At 41.7% G+C, this 15,452-nt stretch overlaps 1 protein-coding gene across 2 annotated transcripts in view; it reads right to left on the bottom strand.

Moving 5' to 3' along the window:
* si:ch211-197e7.1 overlaps positions 1–15,452 on the bottom strand; it is a 44,673-nt gene that overhangs the window by 5,721 nt on the left and 23,500 nt on the right. For both annotated transcript variants that reach the window (XM_087245653.1, NM_001444237.1), the window contains 3 exons: positions 8,075–8,248; positions 6,968–7,141; positions 5,470–5,643 (listed from right to left, as the gene is read on the bottom strand). In XM_087245653.1, coding sequence (XP_087101779.1) covers positions 5,470–5,643; positions 6,968–7,141; positions 8,075–8,248 — 522 coding nt within the window. The remainder of the gene's footprint in view (positions 1–5,469; positions 5,644–6,967; positions 7,142–8,074; positions 8,249–15,452) is intronic.

The raw sequence follows: 15,452 nt of genomic DNA, 5'->3' as shown, positions 1-15,452 counted from the left end.
AACGAATTAAAAATGCACAACGAGATGATGAGTCCTTAACGAAATGTTTTTCTGCGGCTGACAAAGATTTTAAACGAACGAAAAATAACCTGAGTGTATATGTGATTGAGAATGGATTATTGTTGCGTAAATGGCGTCCTAGCAGAGATGTAGAGAATGAATGGGAGGTTGTTTGTCAGATTGTTCTGCCTACAATTTATCGAGAACAAGTGCTAAATTTGGCCCACGATCACCCTTTATCTGGTCATTTAGGTGTGACAAAAACTTACAAGCGCATTCTTAAACATTTCTTCTGGCCTGGCTTAAAGAAGGATGTTGTTTCTCACTGTCGCACTTGTCATGTTTGTCAGGTTACTGGCAAACCAAATCAAAAGATTCCACCAGCACCACTTGTTCCGATCCCTATTGTTGGCGAACCATTTGAGCACGTCATTTTGGATTGCGTTGGTCCTCTTCCAAAGACGAAAGCAGGTAATCAGTTTTTATTAACTATTATGTGCTCTGCAACCCGCTTTCCCGAGGCCATCCCGCTTAGGAAAATCACTGCACCTGTTGTGATCAAAGCGATGATCAAATTTTTTTCTACTTTTGGGTTACCAAAAATCGTACAAACAGATCAAGGTACGAATTTTCTGTCAAAAGTGTTCGCGCAAGTTTTAACCTCATTAGGCATAAAGCACCGAACATCAAGCGCGTATCATCCTGAAAGTCAGGGAGCTATCGAACGTTTTCATCAAACACTAAAATACATGTTGAGAAAATATTGCATGAGCTCTGAAAAAGACTGGGATGAAGGAATACCATTAATGTTGTTTGCAATTCGTGAATCTACACAGGAGTCATTAGGGTTTTCTCCGGCAGATTTAACATTCGGCCACGTCTTTCGCGGGCCTCTTAAAGTGCTGAAAGATGGGATGTTAAATGAAAAATCAAAAGGAGTAAATATTTTGGATTTTGTTAGCCGTTTTAGAGAACGTTTGCACAATGTTTGCACTCTTGCACGTGAGTCACTGTCCGTAGCTCAGGAGGACATGAAAGGATGGTATGACAGAAAAGCTGTTGTCCGTGACATTAAACCTGGTGATGATGTTTTAGTACTGCTACCGGTACCCGGTTCAGCGTTGTCCGCTCGTTTTTCTGGCCCCTATAAGGTGTCGAAAAAACTGAGTGAAACTGACTTTGTGATAAATACACCTGATCGAAAAAGAAAATTTCGCACCTGTCACATTAACATGCTCAAGTTGTATTACTCTAGGAAAGTGTCTGGTAATCTCGAAAAGGAACAACTTGCTGCTGTTTCCTCTGATCCCTTAGTTGCTGCTGTCACTGCTGTGTGTGACTCTGCTGATGTGAGTGAGCTGCCTTCTCTGGGTGAGTGTCACAATGATGATGATGACTTTACGTTTCGTAATGACTTGACTATGTGTGGTAGACTTTTGAATTCGGAGATCCTTGATAATTTGCCAGATTATTTTAATACTTTGTCAGAAACACAGAGACGTGATTTGATCAAACTGTTGCGAGAATATCCGATGCTGTTTAGTGATGTGCCGACTCAAACTAACGTACTACAGCATGATATTCAAGTGACATGCGATCATCCTATTAAGCAACATGCTTACAGAATAAATAATGTAAAACGTTCTGTGATGAAAGACGAAGTTGATTATCTGTTAAAAAATAATCTAGCAGAGTATAGTCATAGTCCCTGGAGCTCTCCGTGTCTGCTTGTGCCAAAAGCTGACGGTACATTCCGTTTTTGCACGGATTATCGTAAGGTAAATTCCGTAACAGTGCCAGATAGTTATCCATTGCCCAGAATGGAAGACTGTATTGACAATTTGGGTTCGGCGAAATTTGTCACGAAGTTAGATCTACTCAAAGGATTTTGGCAAATACCATTATCTCCGCGAGCTGCACAAATTTCAGCTTTCGTTACACCGGATAACTTCCTACAATACAAAGTAATGGCTTTCGGGTTACGAAACGCTCCCGCAACTTTCCAGCGCCTCGTAAACATCGTATTGTCTGGAGTTCCAAATTGTCATGCATACCTCGATGATTTAGTAATTTATTCCTGTGACTGGGATGAGCATTTGTCTGCACTTCGTACTGTTTTTAAACGGTTATCTGACGCTTCGTTGACTATTAATTTAGCCAAGTGTGAATTTGGGAAAGCAACAATTACCTATTTGGGCAAAGAAGTAGGTCAAGGTCAAGTTCGTCCTGTGAGTGCCAAAGTGACAGCTATAGCTGAGTTTCCTATTCCTACAACGAGACGCGAGTTGCGCCGCTTTTTAGGAATGGCTGGTTATTACAGGAGTTTCTGTCGTAATTTCTCGACTGTTGTTTGTCCCTTGACTAGCTTGTTGAGTCCAAAAGCTGATTTTGTATGGTCTGATGCATGCCAACAGGCTTTTGAGAGTATTAAGTTGTTGCTTACTTGTGCACCTGTTCTTGCCGCACCTGACTTCTCACGTCCATTTAAAATAGAAGTTGATGCCAGTTCTTTGGGTGCTGGCGCTGTGCTTGTCCAAGAAGATGATGTTGGCTTTGATCACCCAATCTGTTACTTTTCACGTAAGTTTAATAGACACCAACGTAATTATTCCACCATTGAGAAGGAAGCTTTGGCTTTGATTTTGGCGTTGCAGTTCTTTGAGGTTTACGTGGGTTCATCAGTTTTGCCTGTTACAGTATACACTGACCACAATCCTCTAGTGTTTCTGTCTAGAATGTACAATCACAATCAACGCCTTATGCGTTGGTCGTTGATTGTACAAAATTTTAACTTAAACATAAAGCATAAGAAAGGATCTGAAAATGTCATTGCTGACACTTTATCTAGAGCTTAATGTTGCTTTATGTTTAGTCTTAAGAGGGTGAGTGTAACGTTCCCTTGCAGAACGTATTTTGGATAAGTGTGTGCGTTCGTTTGTATGTGGGTGTGTCGTTTCATGCATGTGTTACAGGTACGAACGGCATTGGAGGATCCGCATTTCGTGCTGATGACGTTGGCCGCTGACGCTGGGTTTGCGCCACCAATCGCTGGTTGGCGTAGCGTTTAAAAGCCGAGCCCAAACTGCAATGGCGATCTCTCGATCTCTCTCTCTCTGTCTCTTTCCTTCTCGCAACTTCTCGCTCTTATTCTTTCTGTGGGTCTCTGTGAGGACAGTCTCTCTTGCGAGGGCTAGTCTGAGAGAATGTGTTTTGCTTGTTTAATGCTCTTGTCTAAAGTTTGCGATTTAACCATGTTTGTGAAATTGTCCAGTTAACTGACATGCTTGAGTGATGCCTCGGAGAGGTGTAGGAGTGAGTAAGTCGCGCGATATACATATACAACACTCAGAGTGATATTCTGTATTAGTTCACTAGGTTCAGGAGAATGTGCTGTTTTCTGTATGTTTTGTTTTTAGTTAGAGCAGTTTAGTTAAGACGTTTGGTACGTTGAAGATGTTTCTTTTCATGCTTTTCTTTTCATATTTAGTTTAGTTTGGTGAAAACAGTTACTGAGTTTTGTTATATTTATTTCTTTGATTTAAGCACATTCAACTACTTCCTCTCCCCCCAGGTAATTCATTATTTAATCATTGTAAATATTTTTCTTTCACTGTATATATTTTCACTGGTTTTCATTGGATATATGGGCAATAAATAATTGCAGTGATTATTTGATTCAGTTTATTTCTTTCTCCATCCGCTTGTCACACACATTAAACTAATGTATGTTATTGTCATCTACTCCTAGTTTAATATTAACATCTAAAAGGACGTAACAGTTATGAAGATTGGTAAGAGAAGTATGGATGAACGTTGAACTGGCTGATCAGGGAGTCTCGTCCGGGGATACTCAGAGTAGGGCCTTTGTCTCTTTGGTTAAAGTGGAACCTTTAGAAGACCCCCAAGAATTTTGAGAGCTGATGTGGGCTTAAACTTAACAAAGGTCGTTGAGGTTGTGTCGCATATATAGGTGATATGCTTCTGATGACCATCGGCCTAGGACTCTGATGGTTTCATCTGAGATGCCTGATCTAGCTGCAGTAGTGGCTGCTCCGATCCAAAAAGAGTGTGTGGAAGAGTGTTTTGGAGATATACCGGATTTGGGCACGGTTCGAATAGCATAGTGTGAGTACGCCCTGAGAGTGAGCAGGACAGTGGACTGAAGCAGCAGGGGGCATGGACAAAGTGGGAGAGTAGCCAACAAGGTAAGATCACCTGGAAAAACATCATGCAGGCAGTCTTCCATCACATCGGATTCCTTATCCAGGCTCATACCAAGTCCAGTCAACCTTCACGTGTGGGGCAAGAATGAGACTTCAGCTTGCCAATTATGCTCTGGTAGGAGATCATTACAACACCTATTGAGCGGCTGTCCACTGGCAGAAGGGCGCTATCGTTGGTGGCATGACTAATTACTGACGGTGGTGGCAGAAAGCATTTGCAATGCCATAATTTCTGGTAGGTTCAATCTAGACTCGAAAAGGAGGATTGACATTGTGAAAGCTGGGGAGGAACCCTGCCAACTGCAAAAGACAAGGTCAGGCCTCCTCCACTGTTGCAAGTTGACCTGGGGAAGCAGTTAAATTTCCTACAGCACATAGTTACAACATCACTCCCAACCGGCATAATTAGCATTTCTGAGGAAACAAGACAGCTGATTTTGCTTGAACTCACAGAGGCCAGGGAAGAGCGGATGGAAGAGGCAAATGGAAGGCAATGCTCAAAGTACTCAGAGCTAGTACAGAAGGGAAGGGGGCTGGAAGACCCAGTGTGAGCCAATAGAGGTGGGCTATAGAAGGTTTGCAGGGTGTTCACTCTGTAAATCTTCAACCAACTAGGCCTAGCAGTACCAGCTAAGAAGAGGGCAGTTAAGTCTGTTTGCCAAGCTGCAGAGAAAGCCACAAGATGGCTATGGATAAAGAGGGCTGATCTGTGAGTGATGGATACTGGGACGCAAGCTGTGGAGGTGATGATGGTGTGGATGATGGAGGATGACTTGTAGATCAGAGAAGTATTGGACACAAGAAGAATTAAGAAAGCCAGGATTTCAGAAAATGTGCAGTTTGACCGGGTTTAGGAACCACCGTCAGTTTTCACTCACTTTGGGAAGCACTGGTCAAGTAAACACTATAAAGAATACAAAAATGTGGCACAAAACCTGCTCCAAAACCTCACACACACACACATTGTTGACCTAATAGTGTACGGTTCTTCAGCAGAAATGTAAGGAAGAAGTTTCACTGCTCAACTGAAATGCTGAAACTGTACAGTGTTAATATGAGATATAATATCACGCTTAATGTGAGAACTGCCCCAGTGCACTGACATTTTTAACAGGTTTGGATTCATATCTGGAGACGAAAAGAGAAGAGGAGTAAAGTAGGCTACAAGGTGTCTGTTTTCAAAATTCTAGTGTCTTTATAAAACCCATTCAGTGTAAAAGCACAAGGCCAGTGATGCTCCACATACTTGAGTTTGTCCAGTGTGTAATTTGGACACTGCCATTTTTCAGAGAGCAGCTTGACTCCTGAATCTCCTGGATGATTGTAGCTCAGATCCAGCTCTCTCAGGTGTGAGGGGTTTGAAGTCAGAGCTGAAGACAGAAAACCACAGCCTTCCTCTGTCACCATACAGCCAGACAATCTACAAACACAGCAATAGTCCACATCACACAGTTGGACAATCACACATCTCTTTGTGTTGTGAAGATGCTGACTGCTGTTTCTGCTCATGTCAACAGCAGTGATGAACACACACATCCTGATTAGCTCTCCTTATTGATCAAGCCCTCGCATCAGCAAACATACACACACACACACACACACACACACACACACACACACACACTCGACATCATCTGTAGAAGTGTACAGAGCAATGACATTGTTCATAATACACCACATCAAGCTGTAAAGTCTACTGTGAGGAGGAAGACACACTTGAGCTCAGAAGATCATCTAGTAATGTAACATGTAATGTTTAAGAAGTAATGTAATGTATTAAATTACTGTCTAACGTGTAATTGAATATGAGCTGATTTTCATTATTTGTATCTATTTTACATTGTGGACTATGTTGTAAATAAACTAAAACAAACACAAACTCATTCTCTTGCTTTCACACTTATAGATCGATTATTTTGTTGTGAAACCGGGATTAAAATTGTTACAATGTTTATTGTTGTTCTCTGTGCAGTTCCCTTTCACACGTTAAAGTTTCTAAATGGACCAAAATAGTAAAAAAAAAAAAGGTCACTTGCGAGTAAACTCTCCTTACACTGGTCAGAGTTTCAGAAGTTATTTTTCAGAGTCCCACAGATTCTGCTCAGCTGTCATATGTTCTTATTTTAATTTATGATGATGAGCACCTCATTTCAGATTTTAAGGGTTGTAAAAATTGATTTATTTAATTAATAATCAACTAATTATGCATTAAAAACTTAAGTTATAGAGAGAAATGAAGTGAGACTGCAGTCAGATCATGAAGCAGATCAATGTTGATATTTCTATTGAGGTATCAGTGCAGAAATGAACAAAACAACAGGCCAGTCACAGACAAGCTTGTCAGATGAGAATGTCAATGTCCATTCTAAATACACGGGGGATTTAACCATTTTCTGAACAAGCACGCTCAACCAATGGCTTTGCTTCTTAGGTGAAACAGCATACAGTATATTGCTGAACTCGATTGAAACCAATGTCCAAGTTCCAGTCTAAATATTAAGTCAGAGAAAATTCTTCCGTTATATGATAAGAGTGTCATGTGACTTATATGTTTTAAAGAAACTGCAGAATGCACAAATATCAGAGCAGGTTAAAACTTCACCAGGACCCAAACCACCCCTCAGACTCCACACCTCTAAATTTTTTTCCTTACAATACACTGAGTTGGGAAAAGGGCTTCCATATTTGTTAATCCAGTATTTAACTATTTTTCTGTTTTTGCTGTTGAGTGGAAAAACATTTACCTCAGTGTCTCCAGTTTACAGTATTGACTCTTCAGTCTATTAGAGAGAAGCTTCACTCCTGAATCCTGCAGGTCATTGTTACTCAGGTCCAGCTCTCTCAGCACACAGTTTGAGGATTGTAGAGCTAAAGACAAACTCTCACAGCACTGAACAGTGAGATTACACATGGCCAATCTGAGAAAGAAGACAGATTACATTAACAGAGTGACTTTTAGTCATTCATCAAATGTAATACATAAATAAATAAATAAATAAATATCAATCACACTGCAAAAAAATGCTTTTCTTCCTTAGACTTTTTGTCTTGTTTTTAGTCCAAATATCTAAAGTCTTAAATCAAGAAGAATTTTCTAGACAAACAAAACACATTGTCTTGTTTTCAGAAATAATATGCCAATATTAAGTGAGTTTTTCCTTAAAACAAGCAAAATGATCTCGTCAAAAGAAAAATCAAGATTAGTTAGCTTATTTCTTTGGCAGATTATTAAAACAGACAGTTGATGTTTTTATTTTCTATTAATTTTTCTCAGAATAATTTAGAGAAACTTTTAGAGTTTTTTTTGTTTGTTTGTTTGTTTTAAATGTAAGATTTAGTTTAAGTGACATCAATATTTAAGAGGTATGTGGTCCACAGTGAGTTTACTCAATTGGCAATGCAGGGCTCTACATGTGGGTATGGGAATCTTTTTATTCCATAAGGCCAAATTCAGACAGAATTAAACTTAAAGTATGCTAAAGCAGTTGTAATGATTTAGTAAAAATAGAGCAGATCTCTTAGGTTTATAAATCTGATAAATTGTGAAAATGACACACATGCACAGTATCATCAGCTTATAGATTGTCAAGTCGGACACATGTAGAAATAAAAATTGTACTGGTGGTCCGAAAGCCACTGCAACTGATTCTATGGTGCTTACTGGAGACGTGAACCATTTCAAATGATTCAGTTCAATTTGATAAACTAGTTTGAATGGTTCACTTGTAAGATCAAGTTTAAATTAAATGATTCCTTTGTGAATCAGCCATCACTAAAACAAAACAAGCAAAAAAACAAAAACAAAAAAACAAACAAACTGTTAATCATTCAACTAGAGGTTGAACTCAGACCTCAGTGTCTCCAGTTTACAGTGTTGACTCTTCAGTCCATCAGAGAGAAGCTTCACTCCTGAATCCTGCAGGTCATTGTTACTCAGGTCCAGCTCTCTCAGGACACAGTTTGATGATTGTAGAACTTTAGACAAACTCTTACAGGACTGAACAGTGACATTACAGCTCTGTAGCCTGTGTAGAGGACAAACACAATATTTATGCGGTCATCTAGGGCCTCATGTGTTAACAATGCGCACTCACTAAAACTAAGAAATGCACAATTTAGTGTTTTTGTCCATTGGTGACTCTCAGAGGCAATGAAGTGTAGTTGCAAACAATAAACTATTAAGTGTAATGACCACCACATGTGAGAAACATTGCAATCAATTAGTAGTTGATAAAACATTACACATCACTGCAACGTTTTATAGGAAATTCAAATCAATTATGTTATCTAGTAAAAATGTGTGTGAAAATGCAACCTATTGCAATGGCAGCATTGGTCTAGAGCAGTGGTCACCAAATTTGTTCCTGGAGGTTCGGTGTCCTGCAGATTTTAGGTCCAACCCTAATCAAACACACCTGAACAAGCTATTCAAGGTCTTACTAGTGTGGCCAGACAAGCGCCGCCCCTCTGTGGTTGCGGGTGGCATACCCCCTACCCTATTAGTAATCAGTGGGGGAAGATATAAAATGACAACCAGGATGGTATGTGTCACGAGTCCCGCCCCTTCTGACTGGTCACTTCCTGCTTTCAGTCACTCGCCGGCAGGTATGTGGATGACAGCTCGCCTGTGTACGGGTTGCTTCATTGGGAAAGCTCATGTTTTGGATGTTTGTTTAGTGTTGCGCCTTATCGGGATCACAGTGTTGGGCTGCATCTACGGCTGCTCTTCTGCAGGTAACTGGCTGCGTTGGCTCGTTGCTTTTTGGATGGAAAGTTGATTGTAGTAAAGTGATCATTATCTGTTTCCTCCTTCTTTGCAGTCAGCAGTTCGTTTCACTGCGTTACAAAACTACGTTTAACCCAACGGATATGTTTAGGACTTATTAATGATTGATTGAGCCCGTTTTCCTCTGTGTTGGCGTTCTGATGCTCTTGATTAGGCGAAATTGAGTGTTGCGGTAAGTGATTTTAAAATCTTTGGATTAGCTTGCTCATGCACTCAATCTAACTTAAATCCCCTTACCATTTTACAGACCGAAAATGATTGCTGGGTGCCGTATGAAAACCTATAGCTACGTGGGAGGTTTTAGTGTGTGCGTGTAGTGTATTTTTAGTAGATGGGTTTTATTGAATTTAAACAGTATATACCTTTTTGATGCATTTAAAAAAAAAATAAAGTTCGTATGTATTTTTTCCAATCCACGTCTCTTGCCATTTACTGCAAGCTTACCTGTGTTGCCTTTTATAATATAAAATATAGGTCCCTGGCCATATTCCAGGGTGGCGTAGTCGTGCTAGCTGTTGAACATTAATGAAACCCTTGGTTATGCCACACTAGGAATAAACACCCAGGCAGGTGTGTTGAGGCAAGTTGGAACTAAACCCTGCAGAGCACTGGACCTCCAGAAACGAGATTGGTGACTCCTGGCAAAGGGTATTGCCCTTATTAATCTTGTTCAGCATGTCTGTTACAAGTTTTCCAGTTGATAAATTCAATGTGAAGCGATTAATTATTTTTCCTAATGTAATTAAGGTGATGGGCCACACACACATTGCTATATAGGCACTACCTAAAGAAGAATTTATTTATATATGTGAATTAGAAGCATTTACGTTAGATAAATGTGCAGATGATATGTGATGTACAAATATGCATTTAACAATTATGACCCAGGCAAGGCAGTCTGGATGAGCGCATGATTTTACCTATGAACAGTTTTAGCGTACCCAATTCCACTATAGCACAAGTGTTTGGACTGTTGGGGAAACAGAAGCACCCTTAGGAAACCCACGCCAACATGAGGAGAACATGCAAACTCCACACAGAAATGCCAACTGTCCCAGCCGAGGATCGAACCAGTGACCTTCTTGCTGTGAGGTAACAGCGCTATCCACTGTGCCACCATGTCACCCTCTTTTAAATTTCTCTATCATTAAAATTACAAACCACAAAATTACAAATCTTTACTTAAAAAAATAAAAATCAGTTTAGTAATGAAATATTTAGCGTATAGAAAGTATTTGATTTGTACATGTCTTTAATAGCCAGTGTAAGTGTTGTGAATGGAAGTGACACAAACTGAAGTAAGATCCAAATGCAGGTTTAATCGGTGGTCAGGCAAGCAGTGGTCAACACAGGTGTGAACAGGAGTGAGAGGACAATCCAGAATCACAGTCGAATACAGGCAAGAGGTCAGAAAGGCAGGCGGCAGGCTAAGACAAAGAGGCTAACAAGGCTAATGGTCGGTACACAAGATAACAAGACTGGGCAAATGCGGTGTAGTGTTACTAGTAACAGATATGTGATGAGTATGATGAGTGGATGAGTGGCTTGTTATCATGGTGTATGGTGTGTTATCAGTCTTTGACAAGGTTCAGCTGGTGAGTGTAATCAAGCGAGATGAATGAGCAGGCGTGCGTGTTTGTAAGAAGTGCATGTATGAATATGTAGTCCTGGGAAATGCGGAAGTGTTGTCCTGGTATAGTGGAAACCAGCGATCTCCGGAGAACGATCGCTGGTTATCGTAACAGTAAGCAACATCTTGTGCACTTTTAATTTAGCGCAGTTCACCAGTAGGCTAACGTTAATTCAGTTTCAATATTCCTGCAAACCACATAATATCTTTTGCTGCTACTGAATATAAGATCAGTGTACCAAACTTTTAAGGCCATCAGTTGCTCAGGAGTATTGAGATAAATACAAATGCCAGAGACAGAGTCTGGAGATGGCCACTGTTCCTGAGCAAAACATAGCAGATGTGTATCTTTATTACCATGGTTAATTCAATTCTTAGTTCTTAAATATAGTTTAATTTTTCATGTTTTAATTTTTTATGTTTAATAATACATATAATTTAATGCGCTTTGCACAAATGATACAGATTTATTGTAATTTCCTTGAGTGAGCATTATAGAAAATGCATTAAGACGTTCCATTCTGCATAGAAATTAGGTAGTTAAGAATAGTTTAGTCAGTATTCTTTAAATAAATTAACGAGAGAGAGAGAGATAAGGTGCAGTTAGATAGCTAGCGACGGGGCTTGCTGCCCAACACAGTAACACTAGGTAAACCAGTAACTACTGTTAGTATCACCCATACTCCTGTCTCCATTTTATCAGTCCACCACTACACAGTCATGGCACAAAATAGCAGGCTCCAGTCCTTCAGCTCACAAGATTGCCGCCGGCATTCTGCCAGTGCACAAAATGGCCACAAGCAGCCTTCAAGCTCACAAAATGGTAAGAGCCAATTGTTCAGAAGATGGTTTCCTGTTCAAGTATAGTCTTGCCATAGTTCCTGTCATTATTCCTGTTCCTGATATAGCATCATCTGAGTCACAAAAATGGCTATCACTACTTGAGTTGCCAGAGCTGCTGCCAGCCAGATTTCTCAGAATTTTCCAAATGGGGGGCGCCAGATCCCTTCGAATTCCCCAAATGGTGCGCACCAGATTCTCCCGAGTCCCAAAAATGGCCAGAACCACCTCCTGAGTCCCACGATTGACCAGAGCCTACACCTGAGTCCCACAAATGGACAGAGCTGCCATCCTAGTCCCACGAATGGCTGTCAGAGCTATGTGTGACTTTCCAGTGCCACCAGAGCCGTGTGACTTCCTAGTGCCGCCAGAGCTATGTGACCCTCCTGTGCTTACTGAACCAAAGCCCCCTGACCCTCTGGGAATATATGAACTGCAAGTGCCTCCTGAACCTTAGCCTCTAGACCCACTGGGGTGGTTTGAACTGCCAGTGTCTCCAGAACTTAGCCTCCTGACCCAGAGCCTTCTGAACCTGAACCCCCAGACATACCACAGCTTCATGCTTCTGTTTTTCCGCAACTCCACCCTCCACGCCCACCGCAGCTCGATGCTTAAGGCCCTCTGCTGCTCCAAGCTCCAGGCCCTCTGCAGCTCCATGCCCTCTGCAGCTCTACGCTCCTGGCCCTCCAGAGCTCCAGGCTCTCCGGAGTGCCAGGCTCTCCGCAGCTCCAGGCCCTCCACAGCTCCATGCCCTCCGCAGGTCCACGCTCTCCACAGCTGTATGGACCTGGACATACATCCTGCCCCCTATTCCGCCTCTGCTCCACCTTCCTTCTGGACTGCAGTGGAAGGGTCTGGAAGCCAATCTCTGTGGGGGCTGTAACAGTCACCAACGATCTAGCTACTGCAGATCACTGAAGAACTACAAATCTGCCACCTTCATGCATCTCACACACACACACCTGTTCCACTCTGCATGTACTTGTGTGACTGTGTTGACCGTTGCCTGTCTGATCATTCTCATAATAAACTGCATTTGGATCAGCACCACTTAAAATGTAACTTTTTCCTTTGCTGCTTGCTTTTGCTGAAGGGATCTCAATAACATAATGAAATTGTTGTTGTGCTCATACATGTGCACTTAATTTCAGAGATGCGAAGTAATGAAGAGCAACATTTTGTTACTGTACAACTAGATTTATCTGACTATATACTATATACTTCACTATAAAATTTGATTTTCTGACAACTTTTAACTTTTAGTAATTACGTTTTTACACAAATATCTGGACTTTCTATGTTTTTGGAAGACAGGGAAAACAGATGTTTTTTTTTTTTTAAGTTTTAACTATTAAAATGAAAAAAAAAAAAATAGAAGATGGTCCTGAGATGAAAAAGAAAAAAAAACATGAACAAAGTAAGCAAAAATGATTTTCTGTAGCATCTTAAAAAGTTGCTTTGTAAGGTACTTTAAAAATTTAAATAAAATAAGATACAGCTATAGTAGAAAGATAGAAAATAATTATATTCAATAAAAGGTTCAAATAAAAATGTTGTTTGTATGTTTTTATTTGCTAAAAAAGATTTCCCTGCACCAGTTATAAGGATTGCCTCCCCTGTAATCTTTTCTGCAGCTCCTCAGCTCATCCCCCGTTTCAGTGTTCTCTATTATAGCAGTTTCAATGTTCTCTAGTTCCTCAGATTCAAGCATCACAAGCACAGCTGTTTCCACACTAAATCCTGTGGCTTCATCACCTGTCATGGCTGCTAACCCTGAGTACCTTCCCTAAATTACCTCCTGCGTCATTTCTGCGTCATTTCACAGGATGGCTGCCATGCTGTTATGATGGCCACATCAGACTCTCCAGCTAAATTTCAATTTCTCCCAAAAAATCCCTGAAATATTAATTCATCTGACCACAGTACACAAGATAGTTCATCCCAGATGCCTCCAAGCCTAGAGAAGTCGACAGCGCTTCCAAACACTGCTAACATAGGGCTTCCTTTCAGCACATTACTGTTTTCTCTGGCGTTTGTGGATGTAACTATGTATTGTGATACTTGACAAAGGTTTGGCGCAGTAGTCCTGAGCCCATGTGGTGATCTGGCTTATAGATGAAAGGTGATTCTTGATGCAGCGCCGTTTGAGGGATCGGAGATCATTGTTGTTCAACTTAGGCTTGCGCCCTTGTCCTTTATGAACTGAAGTCCTTTCAGATTCCTTGAACCTTTTAATGATGTTCTGCACTGTTAAAGGTGAAATATCTAAATATCTTCCTCTCTTTTTCTGAGGAACATTGTGCTTAAACATTTCAATCTTTTTCTGATGTATTTGTTGGCAAACTGGCAATCCTCAGGCCATTCTTTTCCTACAGGATAAGACTTCTCTTGGATGCTGCTTTTGTACCAAATCATAATTACAATCACCAGTTGACATTGCCTGTTTCAAATCACATCATTATTTAACCAATTTACCTGATTACTAACCCTAAGCTGCTCATGCCACAACTTTTTCATAAAACAGAGGCAATAGAAACATATGCACATACAGAAAATAATGAGAGGGGAATGTTATGTTTTCCCTGTGCCTACTGTGTGTCACCACAGTTTATCCCCAAGTTAACTCCCATCCCCTGTTTTTCTTGCCTGTGTTTTCTGGTCTACAGCACTGCCCTTTTCTTTGTTTGTTATAAGTGATGTTTTGTAAACAAATTTTGGGAGGAACACGCACAGAAGTTTCAGTATCGAATACGTCATTGACAATTATTCAATTATCAAATCAGTTCCTGAACATATCCCTATATATACCAAAGCTGTCTTACCTGCAGCATCTCACGACTTTAGCAAACCTTCAACGCTGAACCTTGTCTGAGAATAAACTCTTTGCAGAGGATTACGCCTTCCTTCCAGAGGCCCATCTGAGATCTCCCGCCGGCACCCAGAGCACCGCAGCTTCTCAGAACACATCTCAGCCCACGGTTCCACCTCAAGGCTGCCGTTCAACCCGAACCATGGCCGTTCGATCACGACGGGGCTCACCATCTCCCAGAAGGCAGTCTTCTCCAGCCTCACCATTCGCCTCAGCCAGGTCCTCCATGGGGTAAACACAGTCTCCGACTTACACCAAGCATTGGCCAACACAGGCATCATCGTTCCGCGCCGAACCACCAAGGCGGATCCTCTGGCTCCTTGCAATCCGCAGCACCACTTCCTTCCATTACTCCACCGTCCAAAACCATGATGAAATCCAGCCAGGTTTGGCACAATCCATACCAGCGACCAGATCCAAGCCCATCCTCCAGACCCGAACGGAGCAGCAGGCCTTCAGCAAGTCTGGGGCGAGCCCCGGGTCCAGATGACGAAGGATCCCAATCACTGGAAGTTTGACTCAACACCGGCTCTAAGCACGCTCCCTTGAGTTGCCAGTATAGCGTGAGCTTGCCTCCACTAGCGTCACCAAAAGCCTATCCCCAACTCCATCCTTGGCCCGCTGCCCCCCTTTCCAACTCAAGTGCAGGGTCGCTACAGGAAGCACAGGCCAAAATTCATAATCTGCCTCCCCACCCCATCCAAGTTTCCACAAGCAGTGAGAGCGTGAGGCCGCCTCCACTCTAAGCTAAAACCCCAGCTCCTCTAATTCCTCCTCTTCTTCCCCAGGTTTTTTCAGGCCCGATGCAAGTTCCAGCGTGAGGCCGTCTCCGCTGATGTCACTTCGGCAGCCCCTCCACTCTCTTCTTTTCCTTCCACCTGTGATCCTTGGGCCAGCAGTAGTGCGAGCGTGCCTCCGCAAACAGCTCTAGCCTCCAACTTTCTTTCAGGCCCCGATGCAAGTTCCAGCGTGAGTCCGCCTCTGCTGACATCACTAACACCAGCAGCCCCTCCTCTCTTCTCTTTTCCTTCCACCTGTGATCCTAGGGCCAGCAGTAGCGTGAAGCCAAATCTTGTCAGGTTTAGATGTTGATTTTTTTCCCCT

This window comes from Danio rerio, chromosome 4 (assembly GCF_052040795.2).
Source record: "Danio rerio strain M-AB ecotype USA chromosome 4, GRCz13ab, whole genome shotgun sequence".
Classification (NCBI taxonomy): Eukaryota; Metazoa; Chordata; class Actinopteri; order Cypriniformes; family Danionidae; genus Danio; species Danio rerio.
Note: the sequence above shows the minus strand (reverse complement) of the source record. Positions and strands in the feature narration are given on the sequence as shown.